This window comes from Nerophis lumbriciformis, linkage group LG34 (assembly GCF_033978685.3).
Source record: "Nerophis lumbriciformis linkage group LG34, RoL_Nlum_v2.1, whole genome shotgun sequence".
Classification (NCBI taxonomy): Eukaryota; Metazoa; Chordata; class Actinopteri; order Syngnathiformes; family Syngnathidae; genus Nerophis; species Nerophis lumbriciformis.
Genome location: NC_084581.2, coordinates 3357334 through 3373208, shown reverse-complemented (window position 1 = coordinate 3373208; position 15875 = coordinate 3357334). Strand labels below are relative to the sequence as shown.

Below are 15875 nucleotides of genomic sequence, written 5' to 3'. Positions count from 1 at the left end.
CTGACAGCATTATTCTACAGTAGCTCCTGTGGGAAAAATATATGCTCGAGCAAGAAGACAAAAACATAAGATTTTTCATTTTTTAAGTCCTCTGCAACAAAAAACTCAAATGTGTCGATAAAATCCATTTATCGCCCAGGCCTAATGTATATGTATAGTGTATAATGTATGTCTAAAGGTTATTTCAGATACTGTCCAGGTCCGTGGAGGACAAGAAGGAGTGTTGACAAAGATACCTGTAGCTTCTTCTCTTCCTCCTCCCTTGTCTTCCTTTGTTCTTCTTCCTGTTTCCTCTTCATCTCCATCTCAGCTTTGCTGTGAAAAAAAAAAACACTTCAAGTTTAGCAACATTATCTGACGTAAAAATGACCTTTTTCACCAAAAACAACTTAAGGTCCTCCCACTTACAGACGTCTCTCCTCCTCCTCTTCCCTGCGGTGCTGCTCTTCCTCCTCCCTCTTCTTCTTCTCTTTCTCCATCTCTTCCTGGAGGCGCCGAAGACGCTCGCGCTCCTCCTCCTCCTTCTTCTTGTTCTGCATGGACGTCAGCAGCTGCTCTGAGCGCGTCACCAGCGCCTGATAGTCATGATCGATGTCCAGGCGTGTCATGATGGTGCTCTGACGAGGACAATCGGCTTCATCATCATCATCAAACAGCAAACTTTTTCACTCGAAGGTTGATCATACAAATAAAGGATGGAAACACTTTAATAAATTGTGTACGTTAAAGATGCTAAAATCTATCCAATGTTTGTTTTGTGTTCCAGCTGACAAAACTATTTTCATATCTAATCAATGCAGGTCACATATTGGACACGCCCATCAAACGTGTGTGTAACGACACAGTGTCATGTGACAGCATGTGGGATAGAGCTGGACGTTTATGGCAAAAATAATGATTATTTTTGATTGATATTCAAATCACAATTAATAACACCATTTCATTTCATTAATTTTAAAACGAGTATTTATTGTAGCATCAATTAAGAGATAATTTAAAATAACAACAGATACAAATGAATAAACAAGTAAAATAATAATAATAGTAACAGCAATAAATTCAATAGCACTTTAAAAAAAACAATAAAATTAAGTTTTTCCTTTTTTTGAATTCCGTTTATTTACCTTGTACACTTATTTTACCAACATAGAGTGTGTGCTTTTTGAGTCATTAATACAATTTAAATGTTCGTTGATTAAATGCAAAACTCCTCAAATTTATTAGTGTAATACATCTTTGGACAATTTTGACCAGTATTTTAAGTCAAAGCATAATAATTTTGTAAATGCATCCAGTATATCAATAAGTACATCAGACTTGTGTAAGGTATATTTTGAAACCTTTATTTTGTTAGCGCATCAGACCCGATCTTGCACACACCGCTGTTATTGTTTTTTTTTAGATGAAAATAGCACTTTAGATCCATTTCAGTCTGGATACAAAGCTTTGCACAGTACTGAATCTGCACTTTTAAAGGTTTTTAATGATTTGCTTTTAATATCTGATTCTGGCAGCTCTGCCATTTTAGTGCTTTTAGATCTTACAGCTGCCTTTGACACAGTCGACCACACAATTCTTTTAGATCGCCTGAGAGACTGTGTGGGTGTCAGGGGGACTGCATTAGAGTGGTTCAGATCCTACCTGTCAGAAAGGTCCTTCTCTGTCAGGCTGGGGGACGCCACTTCTTCTTCTGCTCCGCTTTACTGTGGTGTCCCCCAGGGATCTATTCTAGGCCCCATCCTGTTCGCTCTATATCTCCTCCCTCTTGGAGAGATTTTTAAGAGGCATGGAGTGTCTTATCACTTTTATGCAGACGACTGCCAAATTTATATGCCTATTTCAAAAGGCCACGGCCCCCTGACACCCCTTCTCAACTGTCTATGCGACGTCAAGGCTTGGTTAGCCCAGAATTTTTTAATAATGAATGAGGGAAAAACGGAAATTTTAGTGTTTGGTCCGACCCTCACTGACTTGGGACCATTGCAAAATTATGTGCGTCCCAAAGTCACCAGCCTTGGCGTCACTATAGACAGCGATTTTAAACTTGACAAACAAGTCAATGGCGTTTTAAAATCGTGTTTTTATCATCTTCGTCTTTTAGCAAAGGTAAAACCGTTTTTATCTTTTAACCTTTTTGAACAAGTCGTGCATGCTTTTATTTCAAGTCGCCTGGACTACTGCAATACACTTTATGCTGGCATTAGCCAAAAAGCTCTCTCCCGGTTGCAGTTAGTCCAGAATGCGGCAGCACGACTTTTAAATGGGCCAGGAGACGCCAGCATATAACCCCAATCCTTGAGAGTTTGCACTGGCTCCCTGTTCATTTTAGAATAGATTTTAAAACCTTGCTGTTTGTTTTTAAAGCTTTACATGGACTGGCACCTCAGTATATCTTGGACCTCATCCAAACTTACAATCCTGCGCGCGCTCTGAGGTCCGAGAGCCAGCTCCAGCTCGTGGTGTCCAAGACGAGACTTAAAACCAGGGGAGACAGAGCCTTCTCTGTGGTCGGCCCTAAGCTCTGGAACACTCTGCCCCTCCATATTCGAACTGCTCCCACAGTGGAGTGTTTTAAGTCTCGTCTTAAGACCCACTTTTATTCTCTGGCTTTTAACACTACGTGAGTTGTGTGGTCCTCTGTTGTCCTCTGTGTTTTTAAAATGTTGCTTTCTATTTACTGTTTTAATTGGTTTTACCCTTTGAAATTGTTTTTAATCATATTTATTTTTTATTGTTTTTAATTGTGTTTAATATTGTTGTGCAGCACTTTGGAAACATTTTGTTGTTTAAATGTGCTATATAAATAAAGTGGATTGGATTGGATTGAAGGGGGGAAGTGTGTTGCTGTTCTGACTTGAGGCTGTTAAAAAAAAGACGAGAGAAAGCCTTTCAAGTTTCAACTGCTGTCTTGTTTGTACATTGATCTGACATCAATGATGTTGTTTACAACAACATAAGCAGATGAGATGTGTTGTGGGTATAAGGGGTTCTTGCTAGCTTTAGGTTTGTACGTAGTTAAGTCTGTCTTTCAAAGACCCGTCTCTACATTGTTTAGTTCAGGATTGGGCGATTGAGTGTTTTAGGGATAAATGAGCGCTTCCGGACACATTATTTTCCTAAATAAATGTTACTTCTCCTCACGATGACAACATTTCAGTCACGTGTGTCAATTTCCATGATATTCTGTGCTTAACCGCGGTTTGATTGGCCAATTCTGTGATTAGGTCCATGGTTAAGTGAATGCTGAAATCACATGGACATACTTTTTCATTCAGTTTAGTGCTTATTGAGTAGACATAGTAGCGCTGTGACAAATAATTAGCAATCATGGGGAGACCCCAAACTTCTAGTAGATGTGGTCCTTTTTTTACTTATTCACTCCTCATCTGTTTCACCGTTACATGCTTCGGAATTTGCATGCACGTTTTGCAGCCCACTAATTGTATTTTTTTATTATAATATTTTTACGATCTTGAGAAGTCAAATGACATTTTTTTTTTTAATTATTTGTTTAAACTAATTGTCTAGCCTTAATGTAAAATGATGTCATCATCTGACGACCGGTTTTACCCACCTTGATTTTGTGCACAAGGGCGTCAATAGCGGCATCTAGCTGTTTAATCTGCTTGCTCATCTCCTCTTTGCCCTCTTTCAAACCTGCCACCACCTCGTTGAAGCGCTCCATCCTGTCCTTCAGGTGGCGCACTTTCACCAGGCCATCAATTCTGAAGCACACAACCGCGTTAACGTGTTTGAACCCTTAAGGACCAAAGTATTTCTTTCTTCACAAACTCCATCAAAGCTGGAATCATATATTATCATCATCATCATCATGGTGGAGCAGGTGGCAGGCAACCACATCTAATAACCACCATCCTCCTCCACATGATGTCACATGGTGCCATCTGAGACACGCCCCCTGATTTTGACCTGTGTCACTTTGGAAGGTGAAGAAGACCCACCGAGGTTTGTGCTTGTTCTTGCAGAGCCACATGCGCACCGTCTTTTGCATGCTGATGCAAGCCTTGGTCCTGTACAAGATCTTGTTCTTCACTGTACACACACACACACAACACAAGATGCTGACTCATCACTCCTTCCAGGCTCCCCCCACACCTCCTAATATGGTACAAACAGCTAGCGCACGTTTGAGGATCTCACACACACATGCACGCACACACACAAACACTCTGTTAAAGTGTGATGATGGACAGCATGCACAACACAGGTTGACAATAAAGGGTGCAATCAAAAGCTACTAACAAATGCTATTAATAAATGCTACGAACACAGTTAAGTTGTATTTACTTATCATTCATTTTATTTTTTAAGTTGTCCCATTCTATTACTGTTGTTATTTATTATTGCTTGTGTATTGTTGGTATTGTCTATTGCATTTTATTTATTATTTCTTACTCTTTTGGTGCCCTTGAGAGTGTTTTAGTTATCCTTTCCTTTCGAGTGACTTTGTCAAACAATTTCCTTGGAGATCAATAAAATTTGTCTTAGTCTAATAACACTATGGTAATAACGCCACGCTAAATAACTAAATGCGCTTACGTTTGATGACTGACAGCGCACACCATTGGACCTTCTTCCAGCGGCTGTGGATGAGCCAGGTGTTGACACGCTTTATGAGTTCTGCCAGGTGATCTGGGTCAGTTTTCATGATCTGGTCGAACTCCGCAAACTACACACGGGGTGAGAACAAGAAGATCATATCCCCAAAGAACTGGCACTTCCCACTCAGTGACAGTGGACTCATCAGGTCTCACCTTGCCAGGTCGGAAGAAGACTCGAGTCAGTCCAAACTTGTAGTCGTTCTCATCGAGTCCCAGAGCTTTGAACAATGCCTGCAACACAATCAGCACCATGACAATCACACCGGTCTACAGGTCTCAAATGGGACTGACTTTGCAGAAGAGGCGTGGGTCAAGACGGGTGAGTTTGGGGGGCATGTAGTTCTTGTACATGTTGTAGAGTTCATGGAAGGGAGCCCTGGATGGGAAGCCACCTTGCATGAGGTCCAGTACGGACACCATACCTGTTGAAGAAACACAGACCCAACACCTTGTTAAGGAACTCCTTTTAAGCTACCCCGCGGAAGAAAGTCTACAAATATAAAAAATCTGCTATAGCTACTCTATCAGCTCACTGATCATTAATATAAGTGTTAGTTAATACATTTCTCATTTTTCTCTATCCTTTTGTTGTGGGGCAGACTGGCTTGTACATGCAAATGCATGCTAAAATCCTGCGCTGTTGCCATTTCGAATAAAAGTAGCGTATGGTTCTAACTTATATCGGTCAATAGACTCCATATGGAAACGCTAAAACTACAGCATGTCTGACAAGGAGAAGACAAAGGGGGCTTGTGCCAGAGCAGAGGCGTCAAATTCCAGGCCCTCGGGCCAAATATGGCCCATCAAATCATTCTAATGTAGCTCGTCACATAATTTTATTGAGCACCACCACTTAATTTTAAAGTGGCCCGCCAAATACTTTTATGTTGTCCGCCACATCATTTATTGTTGTCCGCCACGTCATGTCATTTTTATGCAGGCCCCCACGTCATTCTATGTGGTCCTGCATGTTATTTATTTGGCCAGCTATATCTTTTAATAGTGGCCAGCTAAATCATTTTATGTGGTCCACCACATCTTTTTGACGTGCCCCACCAATCATTTTAAGTGGTTGACTATATCATGTACTGTATTTGGCCTGCAAAAGGCTGGAAATAAAAAAAGCACTTCCTGGCTAAAAATAGTTCTTTAAATGTTGACAGAAAATATGTTGCACATGCAATTGCATTGATCTACATTTTATTATCATCTAATGTACTGATCATTTTGTTTTTGGTTATTGAAAATAAACACTTAAATATCTGAAAAGGGTTAATCGGTAGAAAATGTATGGATATCTAAAAAGAGCGTAAAGTGTTATGTTAATATTCATATATATTCACTGCTACATATGGCCCTCTTAGGGCAGCCATAATTACGATGTGGCCCCAAATAAAAATGATTTTGAAACTCCTGGGCTAGAGGAAGTCTTGGGAATGTAAATAGTAAATAAGACCGCCCACAAAACAGCACATTCTAAAGAGACAGTCAGAAAGCACCTTAAAGATGGTCTGTAAAACAAAATTTATGCAAATTTTTGACCAAAAAAAACCTACCATTAGGTGTTATGCAGACGCAAGCAAGTGTTTTTAATGCAGAAAATATCATAATATGACCCCTACTGGTGGAATTTTAGCAGCCTAATGCTAGGTTCAAGTAATTACCAGACGTTTGCTGTTACAATTCATACAACACTCATGCTTTACCAGAAGACTAAACAACGCAGAACGCGTTATTTAATAGACGACTTAACAACGCAGCACTTGTGCTTCACTAGAAGACTAAACAACGCATCACTCGTGCTTCAACAGAAGCTTATACCAAGTCAGCACTATTTCCTGCTTCCAAGGAGTGCAGACGAGTCTCGGTTTGCTCCTGCTTGGCTGCTGCTTTATTCGCTTTTAAATCATTGTACAAGTCTTGGATATAATTGTATTAATTTTCTTTTAAGTAACCCGAGACTCTAATAATAATTTTTATGCTTTTTACAATCCATCTGACGAGTCAGCGACAACAACCCTCTCAACATGAGTGAAGGAGTAACCCAAACAATGGCTCCCTGTGAAAACTGTTGGATATATCAGCAAGAAATTTGTGTACTAAAAGCAAGGATTTTTTCCTGGAAAGCGAAAAAGGACTTCATGAGACACTCCCAGTGGAATACAGTGTTAAGAAGTCATCATTTACCTCCAGACCAAAGGGTGAAAAAACAGTTATGCACAGCTTGAAGCTGTGTGATACAGTGTTTTTTTCAAAGACTCTGTAAATACACCTGCAATGAACTTGTTGCTAAACAGAAGCCAAGTCAGAATGTTGATATCCATGGCCGACATGTAATATCACCTGGAATAAAGTTGACAAACAGGTTTTTGCCACTGTCACAGCCAAATGTGACTGAGTATCACAAACAGAATAAAGTTGGCACAAGGTGTCAGACGGCCAGAGCAACTGTGCCAGGTGCCAAGGTCAAAAATACGCTTCTGCTTGGAGACGGCGCCATATGGAATGTAAACATAAACAGAATGGTTACATGCAGCTTTCCGAGTGCCATTGTCTCTTACATTACAAAGCAGCTACCTGAGGTGTTGGCTAAACACCAAGGGACCAAACAGTTGGTTGTGCATGTGGGTGCCGTGGACATCAGAAACCATCAGTCTGAAATCCCGAAGAAAGACTTTAATAAACTATATTCAGAATGTTGATAAAGTGGACATATCTACATTCATCAGTGGACCTCTACCAAACATCGACAGAAGGATGAACAAATAAGGCTGGCTGATTCATAGCGGTCCAAAGCCTGTGACTCCAGAAGACTGCATATTATTGACAACTTCAATCTCTTCTGGCAAAGAGAGGATCTGTTTCAATGTGCTGCATACATGATCAACCCTAGCTTTATTGGTTTCATCAAGCCTATTTTGGTGATGTTCGGTGGGCCAAATGAAAAGCTTTGGTGAGCCAGGTGTGGCCTGCGGGACGCTATTTGAATAGGACTGGTCTAGGGCAACTCTAGCTAATCTCAAACAAGCAGTACTAAATATCGGATCTTCCATCCATCCATTTTCTACCTTTAAGTGATAGATCATTTTTAATTAATAATTGTATTTCCTCTTACAATCTCGATTTGAAGTTTTTAACCGAGACATGGCTCCACATAAACACAACAAATGCAGTTCTGACTGAAAGTGGCCCACCTCAATTTAACTATGTGTTTGAGACGCCACAAAACCAGAGGGGTGTGAGTGTTTGTGGTATATTCAGGGGAAATATCTGCACCCAAAAATTGTCATTCGGGCTTTTTTCATAATTTGAGTATGTGTCATTGAAATTGGAGGTAACACAATCATCCGTACTTATATCCCGATTTAAAAAACCACCACATAATTCAAATTCCTTTATTGATGATTTTATGGAATTACTTTCAGTTGTGTGCACTGAGTTTGACCGTTTGATCATCACAGGGGACTTAAACGTGCATGTAGATGTAGCCAATGACAGGCATGCTAAAGAACTCAGTGCTGTCCTTGAAATGTTGGGTCAAACTAAGCATGTAAACGAGCCCACCCACAGCAGAGGTCACACTCTTGATTTGATCATAACTAAGGGTCTTGCTATTTCAAACGTGAATGCTATCGATGCTGCTTATTCAGATCATTTGTGTTTTCTTCGACTTGTCTGTTAGACCCAAACCAACAATTGGGTCTGCAGTTGTTAGGGGAAGACTCATAAATGATAGCGTACGGACACAGTTTGTAGAAATGATTAGGTTTGAAAACACCCCGTATGCTAATGTTGTTGACTTGTTGAACTCATATACATCAAGTGTTTGTTTCATGAAGAAATTAAGACTCGATCTGGTCACAGAAAAAAAAGAGTGCCGCGAGGTCAAACAGAAATGGCGCAAATCAAAGCTCCAAGCTTTACAAAGAATGGTTAAATGTGTTCAACCAGACTTTGCGTAGGACAATGGCAAAGTATTTTCTGAAATCATCACAAACTGTAGTAACAACTATTGTGTCCTGTTTGCTACGGTAAACGGATAAGCAAACCCTCCAATTTCACTTCCAATAGAACTCATTTCTACACAAAAGAGCAATTAATTTGCAATATTATTTCATGATAAAGTTCAAGGCATTAAAAATGCATTAATTCCTTGAAAACAAATAGTTACTCTGCAGTCAGCTATTCATCTAGAACTGTCACATTACACACCGGTCACTGACAAAACAGTTGAAGAAATTATCCACAGTCTGACTCCATCAACATGCTGTCTTGATGAGCAGTTGGTTACCACAATTTGCTCATCTAGTTAACATCTTACTTCAGACTGGAACATTTCCAAAGTCCTTGAAAACTGTTGTCATTAAACCCCTCTTAAAGAAGAGAAGTCTTAATGTCACACTACTGAAGAACTATCGGCCTATAATAAACCTGCCATTTTTGGGCAAAGTCCTAGTAAAAGTTGTATATCAACCGCTTAGTGACTTTCTCCTGGTTAACAATGTGTTTGATACTTTCCAATCAGGCTTTAGGCCCCACCACAGCACTGAAACAGGCTTGGTTCTGCTGGACCTAAGCACTGCCTTTGACACAGTTGACCATACTATCTGAATACAGAGGTTAAAAAACTGGGTGAGAATATCCGGTTCTTTTCTTAACTGGTTCAAGTCCTATATCGATCACAAGACATACTTTGTTGCAAATTGTTAACTGTCTTTGACCAAATGGCTATGGCCTGAGGGGTTCCTCAGGACTCGAGTTTGGACCCCTATTGTTCAACTTGTACATGTTGCCAATAGGTCATTGGATGCAAAATAATTTTCTTCAGCTAAACTCAGACAAAACTGGAATAATTGTCTTTGGCCCACAGAGGCAAAGAGAAAATATTTTTTACATTTTACATTGAGACCCTCTCCCTGAAACATAATAACCAGACTTGAACTTTAACAGTCACATTAAGTCAATAACATCAGCAGATTTTTACCACCTGAAAAACATTGTCAAAATCAGAGGAATAATGTCTAAATCAGACTTAGAAAGACTAATCCATGCCTTTGTCTCTAGCAGATTAGACTACTGTAATGGTGTTCTCACTGGGCTCTTTAAATAAGCTCAAAAGCAGCTGCAGTACATCCGGAATGCTGCTGCTCGAGTCCGGACTACAACTACGAACACTTGTATTTAATTGTGCATATGATAAAGCATTTAATCTACAGAATTTGACTGGTTTTTATTATGATGATTGTATTTTCTGATTTTAATTTGAATTTTTTTCCTTCTTTTTATATTCTGTAAAGCACTTAGAATTGTCTTGTGTACGAATTGTGCTCTATAAACAAAATTGCCTTGCCACGTGTGTTTTACCAGAAGCCTAAACAATGCAGCACTCATGTTTTACCAGAACCCTAAACAACGCAGCACTCATGCTTTACCAGAAGCCCAAACAACGCAGCACTCATGCTTTACTAGACGAATAAACAATGCAGCACTCATGCTTCACTAGAAGCCTAAACAAAGTCAGCACTCGCGCTTTACCAGAAACTAAGGCTAGGCGATATGGACCAAAACTGATATTGCGTTATTTTTAGTTTGAATACCGTTAGCCAATATATACCGACATATTAAAACAAACTTTTAAAGTGCTTAAGATTGCCTCAGTGGTTTGTGGCTAGATAACCAGTGTTGAGAGCCGCTATACTACAGTGGCTTAGTCCACACGGGCTATGGGGAGAGGCACTTTTAAACCGAGTCATAGTTAAATATTTGACACACCGAGCAAGCAGCAGAGTGGAGCATTCCTTAGCTTCTGTGCTATGTCGCTAACAGAAGTGAACAATATAAACAGATGAGATTAGTGATAAAGTTGCTAAAAGGAGAGATATACTGTATGTTCTAAATCAAATTGGTGTATGTGTAAATAAAGCTGTCGTCACTCACCAATCGCCAAAATTCAGTGAGTGACTACGCTGTCCAAAGCATTGATCACTATAGGGTCAAAAAGTCATAATTTAAAAAAAAAAGTTTAATGCGCAGCACGTCATTGCGCGTCAGAGAGAAGCCTCCATAAACATGCAAGGAGCGGGGGTGAGCCAAAGATGATGGTCTGTGCTTCGCCTGTCAGGCGCAGAGAAGAGGAAACAGCCGTAACAAAGACACATCAAATGATATCGGTATGGCGGTAAGTCTCAAATACATAACGCTTCCTAAAATATATCAACCAATCAATCAATCAAAGTTTATTTATATAGCCCTTAATCACAAGTGTCTCAAAGGGCTGCACGAGCCACAACGACATCATTGGCTTAGACTCCACATCAGGGCAAGAAAAAACTCAACCCATGGGAACAACGAGAAACCTTGGAGGGGACCACAGATGTGTGGGGGGGTCTAAACAAAGTCAGCACTTGTGCTTCACCAAAAGCCCAAACAACGCAGACTCGTACTTTACCAGAAGACTAAGCTATGCAGCACTTGTGCTTTAACAGAATACTAGATACAGCATTTCATGTTTTACTAGAAGACTATAAACACAGCACTCATGCTTTACTTGAAAACTAAACTGTCAGCACTTATGCTTTACCAGAAAACTAAATGAAGTCAGCACTTGTTCTTCACCAGAAGTCTACATAACGCAGCACTCATGCTTTACTAGAACATTAAAAAGTCAGCACTCGTGTTTTAACAGAAGACTGTAAGAACACAGCAGTCATGCTTGACTCGAAGACTAAACAACACTGCATTCATGCTTGACTCGCAGACTAAACAGCACTCATGCTTTACTCGAAGGTTAAACAAAGTCAGCACTCATGCTTTAGAAGAACATGAAAAAAAGGCAGCACTTATGCTTCACCAGAAAACTTAAAGTCAGCACTTGTGTTTTACCGGAAAAGTAAACAAGGTCAGCACTCGTGCTTTACCAGAGGACTAAATAATGCAGTACTCATGCTTTTCTAGAACACAAAAAAGCCAGCAATTGTGCTTTACTAGAAGACAAAACAACGCAGCACTAATGCTGTAGGGCTGGGCGATATGGCCTTTTTTTAATATCGCAATATTTTAAGGCCATACCGCGATCCACGATATATATCTCGATATTTTGCCTTAGGCTTGAATGAACACTTGATGCATATAATCATAGCAGTATGATGATTCTATGTGTCTACATTAAAACATTCTTCTTCATACTGCATTAATATATGCTACTTTAAAACTTTCATGCAGAGAAGGAAATCACAACTAAAAAAATCACTATTTTTTTCATACGGTGTTGATCTGGAAATGTTTGCCTCTGCATTTTGATGGTGTGGGCGTGTGGCACCAAACGGAGATGTTGACATGCGGAGTAAGCACTGTTCATTCACTAGCAGGTGACTTTTCAAATGATGCTACATATTAGCAGTAATGCTACTTTTTATAGCAACGCTTTCGCTCCACATTTGACTAATTACGGTTGTGTGTTCGACATATTCCCACATGAAGCCAAACCACCGCCAGACGATGGACCACCTGCTGTTTTTTGGGGGAATTAATTATTCCTTCATTTGTTACCAGATTCGCACCTTCTTTCTCTCGTATTACCGCTAGCATCACAGCTAACGTTAGCCATGCTGCAACCTCTTTGCTGCGCGAGGGCGTGTACGTATGTGACGTATGTCGTGACAGTATGTGACGTGTGTAGAAGCTGCGCTTGCTGTCTGTGAGAAGGAGAGACAGGAAAGAGCAAGGAGAGCCTGTAGTGTAATGCCAGCAGCTAAAAGCAACTGTGTGAGAACGCATACTCGAATATCACGATATAGTCATTTCCTATATTGCACAGAGACAAACCCGCGATATAATCGCGCATATCGATACATCGCCCAGCCCTAACCGGAAGACTAAAATTCAGCATCCGTGCTCTGCCAGAAGGAGGACATGGGCATGAGGAAGACTGACCTGAGCACTGCAGCTGTGAGAGGATGTGAGCTCCTTCAAAGTGCTGACTAATCATCTTTGAGTTGGGTTTGATGCAGCGAATGAAACTGGAACCCTGCACACAAGAGGTCAACACAGATCATGCAGAGGTCATTGTTTGACAGGGGGAGGGCACACATTGGATGAAATAACAAATAAATGGATGAATCAATCAATGATTGAAGGACTGAATGAATCAATCAATCAATGATTGAATGAAAGAATAAATTGATCAATTATTGATGATTGAATGGCTGAATGAATCAATCAATGATTGGATGAATGAATGATTGAATAGATAGATGAATGAATGAAGGAAGGAAGGAAGGAAGGAATCAATCAGAGGTTGATTGACAGGATAATAAATCAATGATTGATTATTTTATTAATGCATACATGATTTATTGAATGTATGAAATAGGGATGAATGAATGATTGATTTATTGATTGTATGAATGAAAATAAATGGATGGATGAATGATTGATCGATTGTATGGATGATATTAAATGGATGGATGAATTGATTAATTGAATGTATGGAATAGGGATGAATGAATGAATACATAGTTGATTGAATGGATGAATGAATAAATGACTGAATGTATAAATTAATCAATAATTGATGAATGTTTGAATCAATGATTGATTGAATGAATTAATCAATGACTGATAGGCTCCAGCACCCCCTGCGTCCAAGGGACAAGCGGTAGGAAAGGGATGGATAGATGAATGAATAGATTCACACTGACCGTACTGCAAAGTTTGTCCAGCAGGATGTTGAGCTGAGTCTGCAATCACACAAAAAACATTTTAAAAAAGGTCCACGAACTGCTTCCTGTCTGCAACAACCCTAAATTAGCTTGTGTGTGCATGTAAATGTATGAATATATGCATGTATGCGTGTGGACTCCAAATATTTGTAACATTTTTTACTTTGTTTTATTGCAGCAATTTGCTAAAATCAAAAAAGTTCATTTTATTTTTCATTCAGCACCCCATCTTGACAGAAAAAAATGTATGCAAATGTATTAAAAATAAAAAACTCAAAAATCACATTTACATATGTATTCAGACCCATCCCTTAATACTGTGATGATGCACCGTTGGCAGCAATTACAGCCTCAAGTCTTTTTGAATAAGATGCCACAAGCTTGGCACAGCTATCTATGGGCAGTTTCACCCATTCCTCTTTGGAGCACCTCTCAAGCTCCATCAGATTGGATGGAAAGCGTTGGTTTTCAACCAGGATGTCTCTGTACGTTGCTGCATTTATCTTTCCTTCTATCCCAACTAGTCTCGCTGTTCCTGCCCCTGAAAACCATCCCCACAGCATGATGCTGCCACCACCATGCTTCACAGAAGGAATGGTATTGACTTGGTGATGCGCGGTGCCTGGTTTCCTTCAAACATGATGCCTTGCACTCACGTGAAAGAGTTCAATATTTGTCACATCAGACCAGGGAATTTAGTTTCTCATGGTCTGAGAATCTTTCAGGTGAATTTTGGCAAACTTTTTACTAAGAAATGGCTTCCGTCTGGCCAATATACCATAGAGACTTGATTGGTTGTTTGTTGCAGAGATGGTTGTCCTTCTGGAAGGTTCTCCTCTCTCCACAGAGGAATGCTGTAGCTGACAGAGTGACGGGTTCTTGGTCACCTCCCTGACTAGACTAAGATGAATGCAGCAATGTACAGAGACATCCTGGATGAAACGCTTGCCATCCAATCTGATGGAGCTTGAGAGGTTCTGCAAAGAGGAATGGGTAAAGCAGAATGGATGAAAAATGGTGTGCCAAGCTTGTGGCATCATATTCATAAAGACTTGAGGCTGTAATTTCTGCCAAAGGTGCATCAACAAAGTATTGAGCAAAGTGTCTGAATACTTATTTACATGAGATTTGAGGGTTTTTTTTTAAATAAATTTGCAAAAATGTTTACATTTCTCTTTTTTTCTGTCAAGATGGGGTGCTGAGTGTACATTATGAAAAATGAAATTAACTTTTTTTAGCAAATGGCTGCAATGAAACAGAGTAAAAAATTTAAAGCGGTCTGAACACTTTCCGTACCCACTGTGTGTGCGTGTGTTTTTATGTGTGCATATGTATGTTGTGTATACTGTATGTCTGTGCATATTGTGCGTGCGTATGTGTGTATGTGTGCGTCACATATATGTGTGTATATATGTGCGTGCGTGAGTTAGTGTATATACTGTATTTGTGTCGCATATGTGTGCATGTTAATGTATGTGTGAATGTATGCGTGTGCGTCGTATGTTTGCGTTGCATACGAACGTGTATACGTGTGTGTGTGCTGTATGTGTCCATGTTTGACCTTGAACTTGTTGCCAACACTGATGAAGCCAAGTTTTCCCGCCCTTTGTTTGGGATCTTTAACGTTGTTGGCGTTGTCAAAGAGCTGGCGGATGAAGCTGTCCTTGGACTCGCTGACCAGACACTCCAGAGACATGTGCAGGGCGTCATTGTTCTTCTCCACAAACTTTGTCTGAGGCCCAACAACATTGATAAACACGTCTGCGCACACAGACTGATTGTTCAACACACACCGTTTCGTAACACACGGCTCCTGCAAAGTGTCTGATGATGAAACCTTCATCGTCCCTCACGTTTCTGTGGACAGCCAGCTTGGACTTCCTGGGTACCTGAGAAAGGAACAGGAACAGAGACACAGACACACACACGAAACAATAAAATCCAATAGTTGTTGAGATTAGAGCTACAATAAAGTTCAGAAACATGACAATATTGAAGGACAAACAAGATGTTGATCATGACAAGCACTTCCTGTTTCTTTCTTCACTCACAGTCAGACGAAAGTGGTTCTTGTGTTTGCTGTGGACCGTGTCTGTGAAGTGCTGGTCGCTGGGCTGAGGGAGGCGGTTCTCCTCATCTAGGATGTCCAGAATGCCCAACACCTTGGCCTCCACCAGGTCTGCAAGCACAGGATGTCACACTTTGTTGAAGGCTGGGGCAGGGACTCATTAAAGCGACATCATCAATCAATTAATCAATCAATCAATCGATCAATCCTATTTTGCCATAATATTGCTCTCATGTCAGAGTTCAAAGTGGTTTTCCTACCTATGCAGTCCTGGTTGTCCACATAGTGGACCTCATTGACTCCCAGGCCCTCCTTCTGGTACAAGTCTTGTTCCTGGAACATAAAGCTTCATCAGTGATGATGATGGAGGTACTAAACATTTGGGAGGGGGTGTCATCAGGGCGACATCTGGTCCAAAATGCTGCCAGGGGACATTAGTGCTGACATCAGCAGAAAGTGTGAAGT

The 15875-nt window shown here is 40.3% G+C and overlaps 1 protein-coding gene across 3 annotated transcripts in view; it reads right to left on the bottom strand.

The window, feature by feature from the left end:
* The window catches only part of myo6a (myosin VIa), a 46444-nt gene that overhangs the window by 11025 nt on the left and 19544 nt on the right, over positions 1–15875 (bottom strand). For all 3 annotated transcript variants that reach the window (XM_061929028.1, XM_061929029.1, XM_061929030.1), the window contains exons 15-27: positions 15671–15743; positions 15394–15521; positions 15136–15231; positions 14904–15074; positions 13322–13360; positions 12555–12648; positions 4914–5044; positions 4776–4853; positions 4561–4690; positions 3963–4053; positions 3575–3725; positions 409–617; positions 237–315 (exon numbers count right to left, since the gene is read on the bottom strand). In XM_061929028.1, the coding sequence (XP_061785012.1) occupies positions 237–315; positions 409–617; positions 3575–3725; positions 3963–4053; positions 4561–4690; positions 4776–4853; positions 4914–5044; positions 12555–12648; positions 13322–13360; positions 14904–15074; positions 15136–15231; positions 15394–15521; positions 15671–15743 (1470 nt within the window). The remainder of the gene's footprint in view (positions 1–236; positions 316–408; positions 618–3574; positions 3726–3962; positions 4054–4560; positions 4691–4775; positions 4854–4913; positions 5045–12554; positions 12649–13321; positions 13361–14903; positions 15075–15135; positions 15232–15393; positions 15522–15670; positions 15744–15875) is intronic.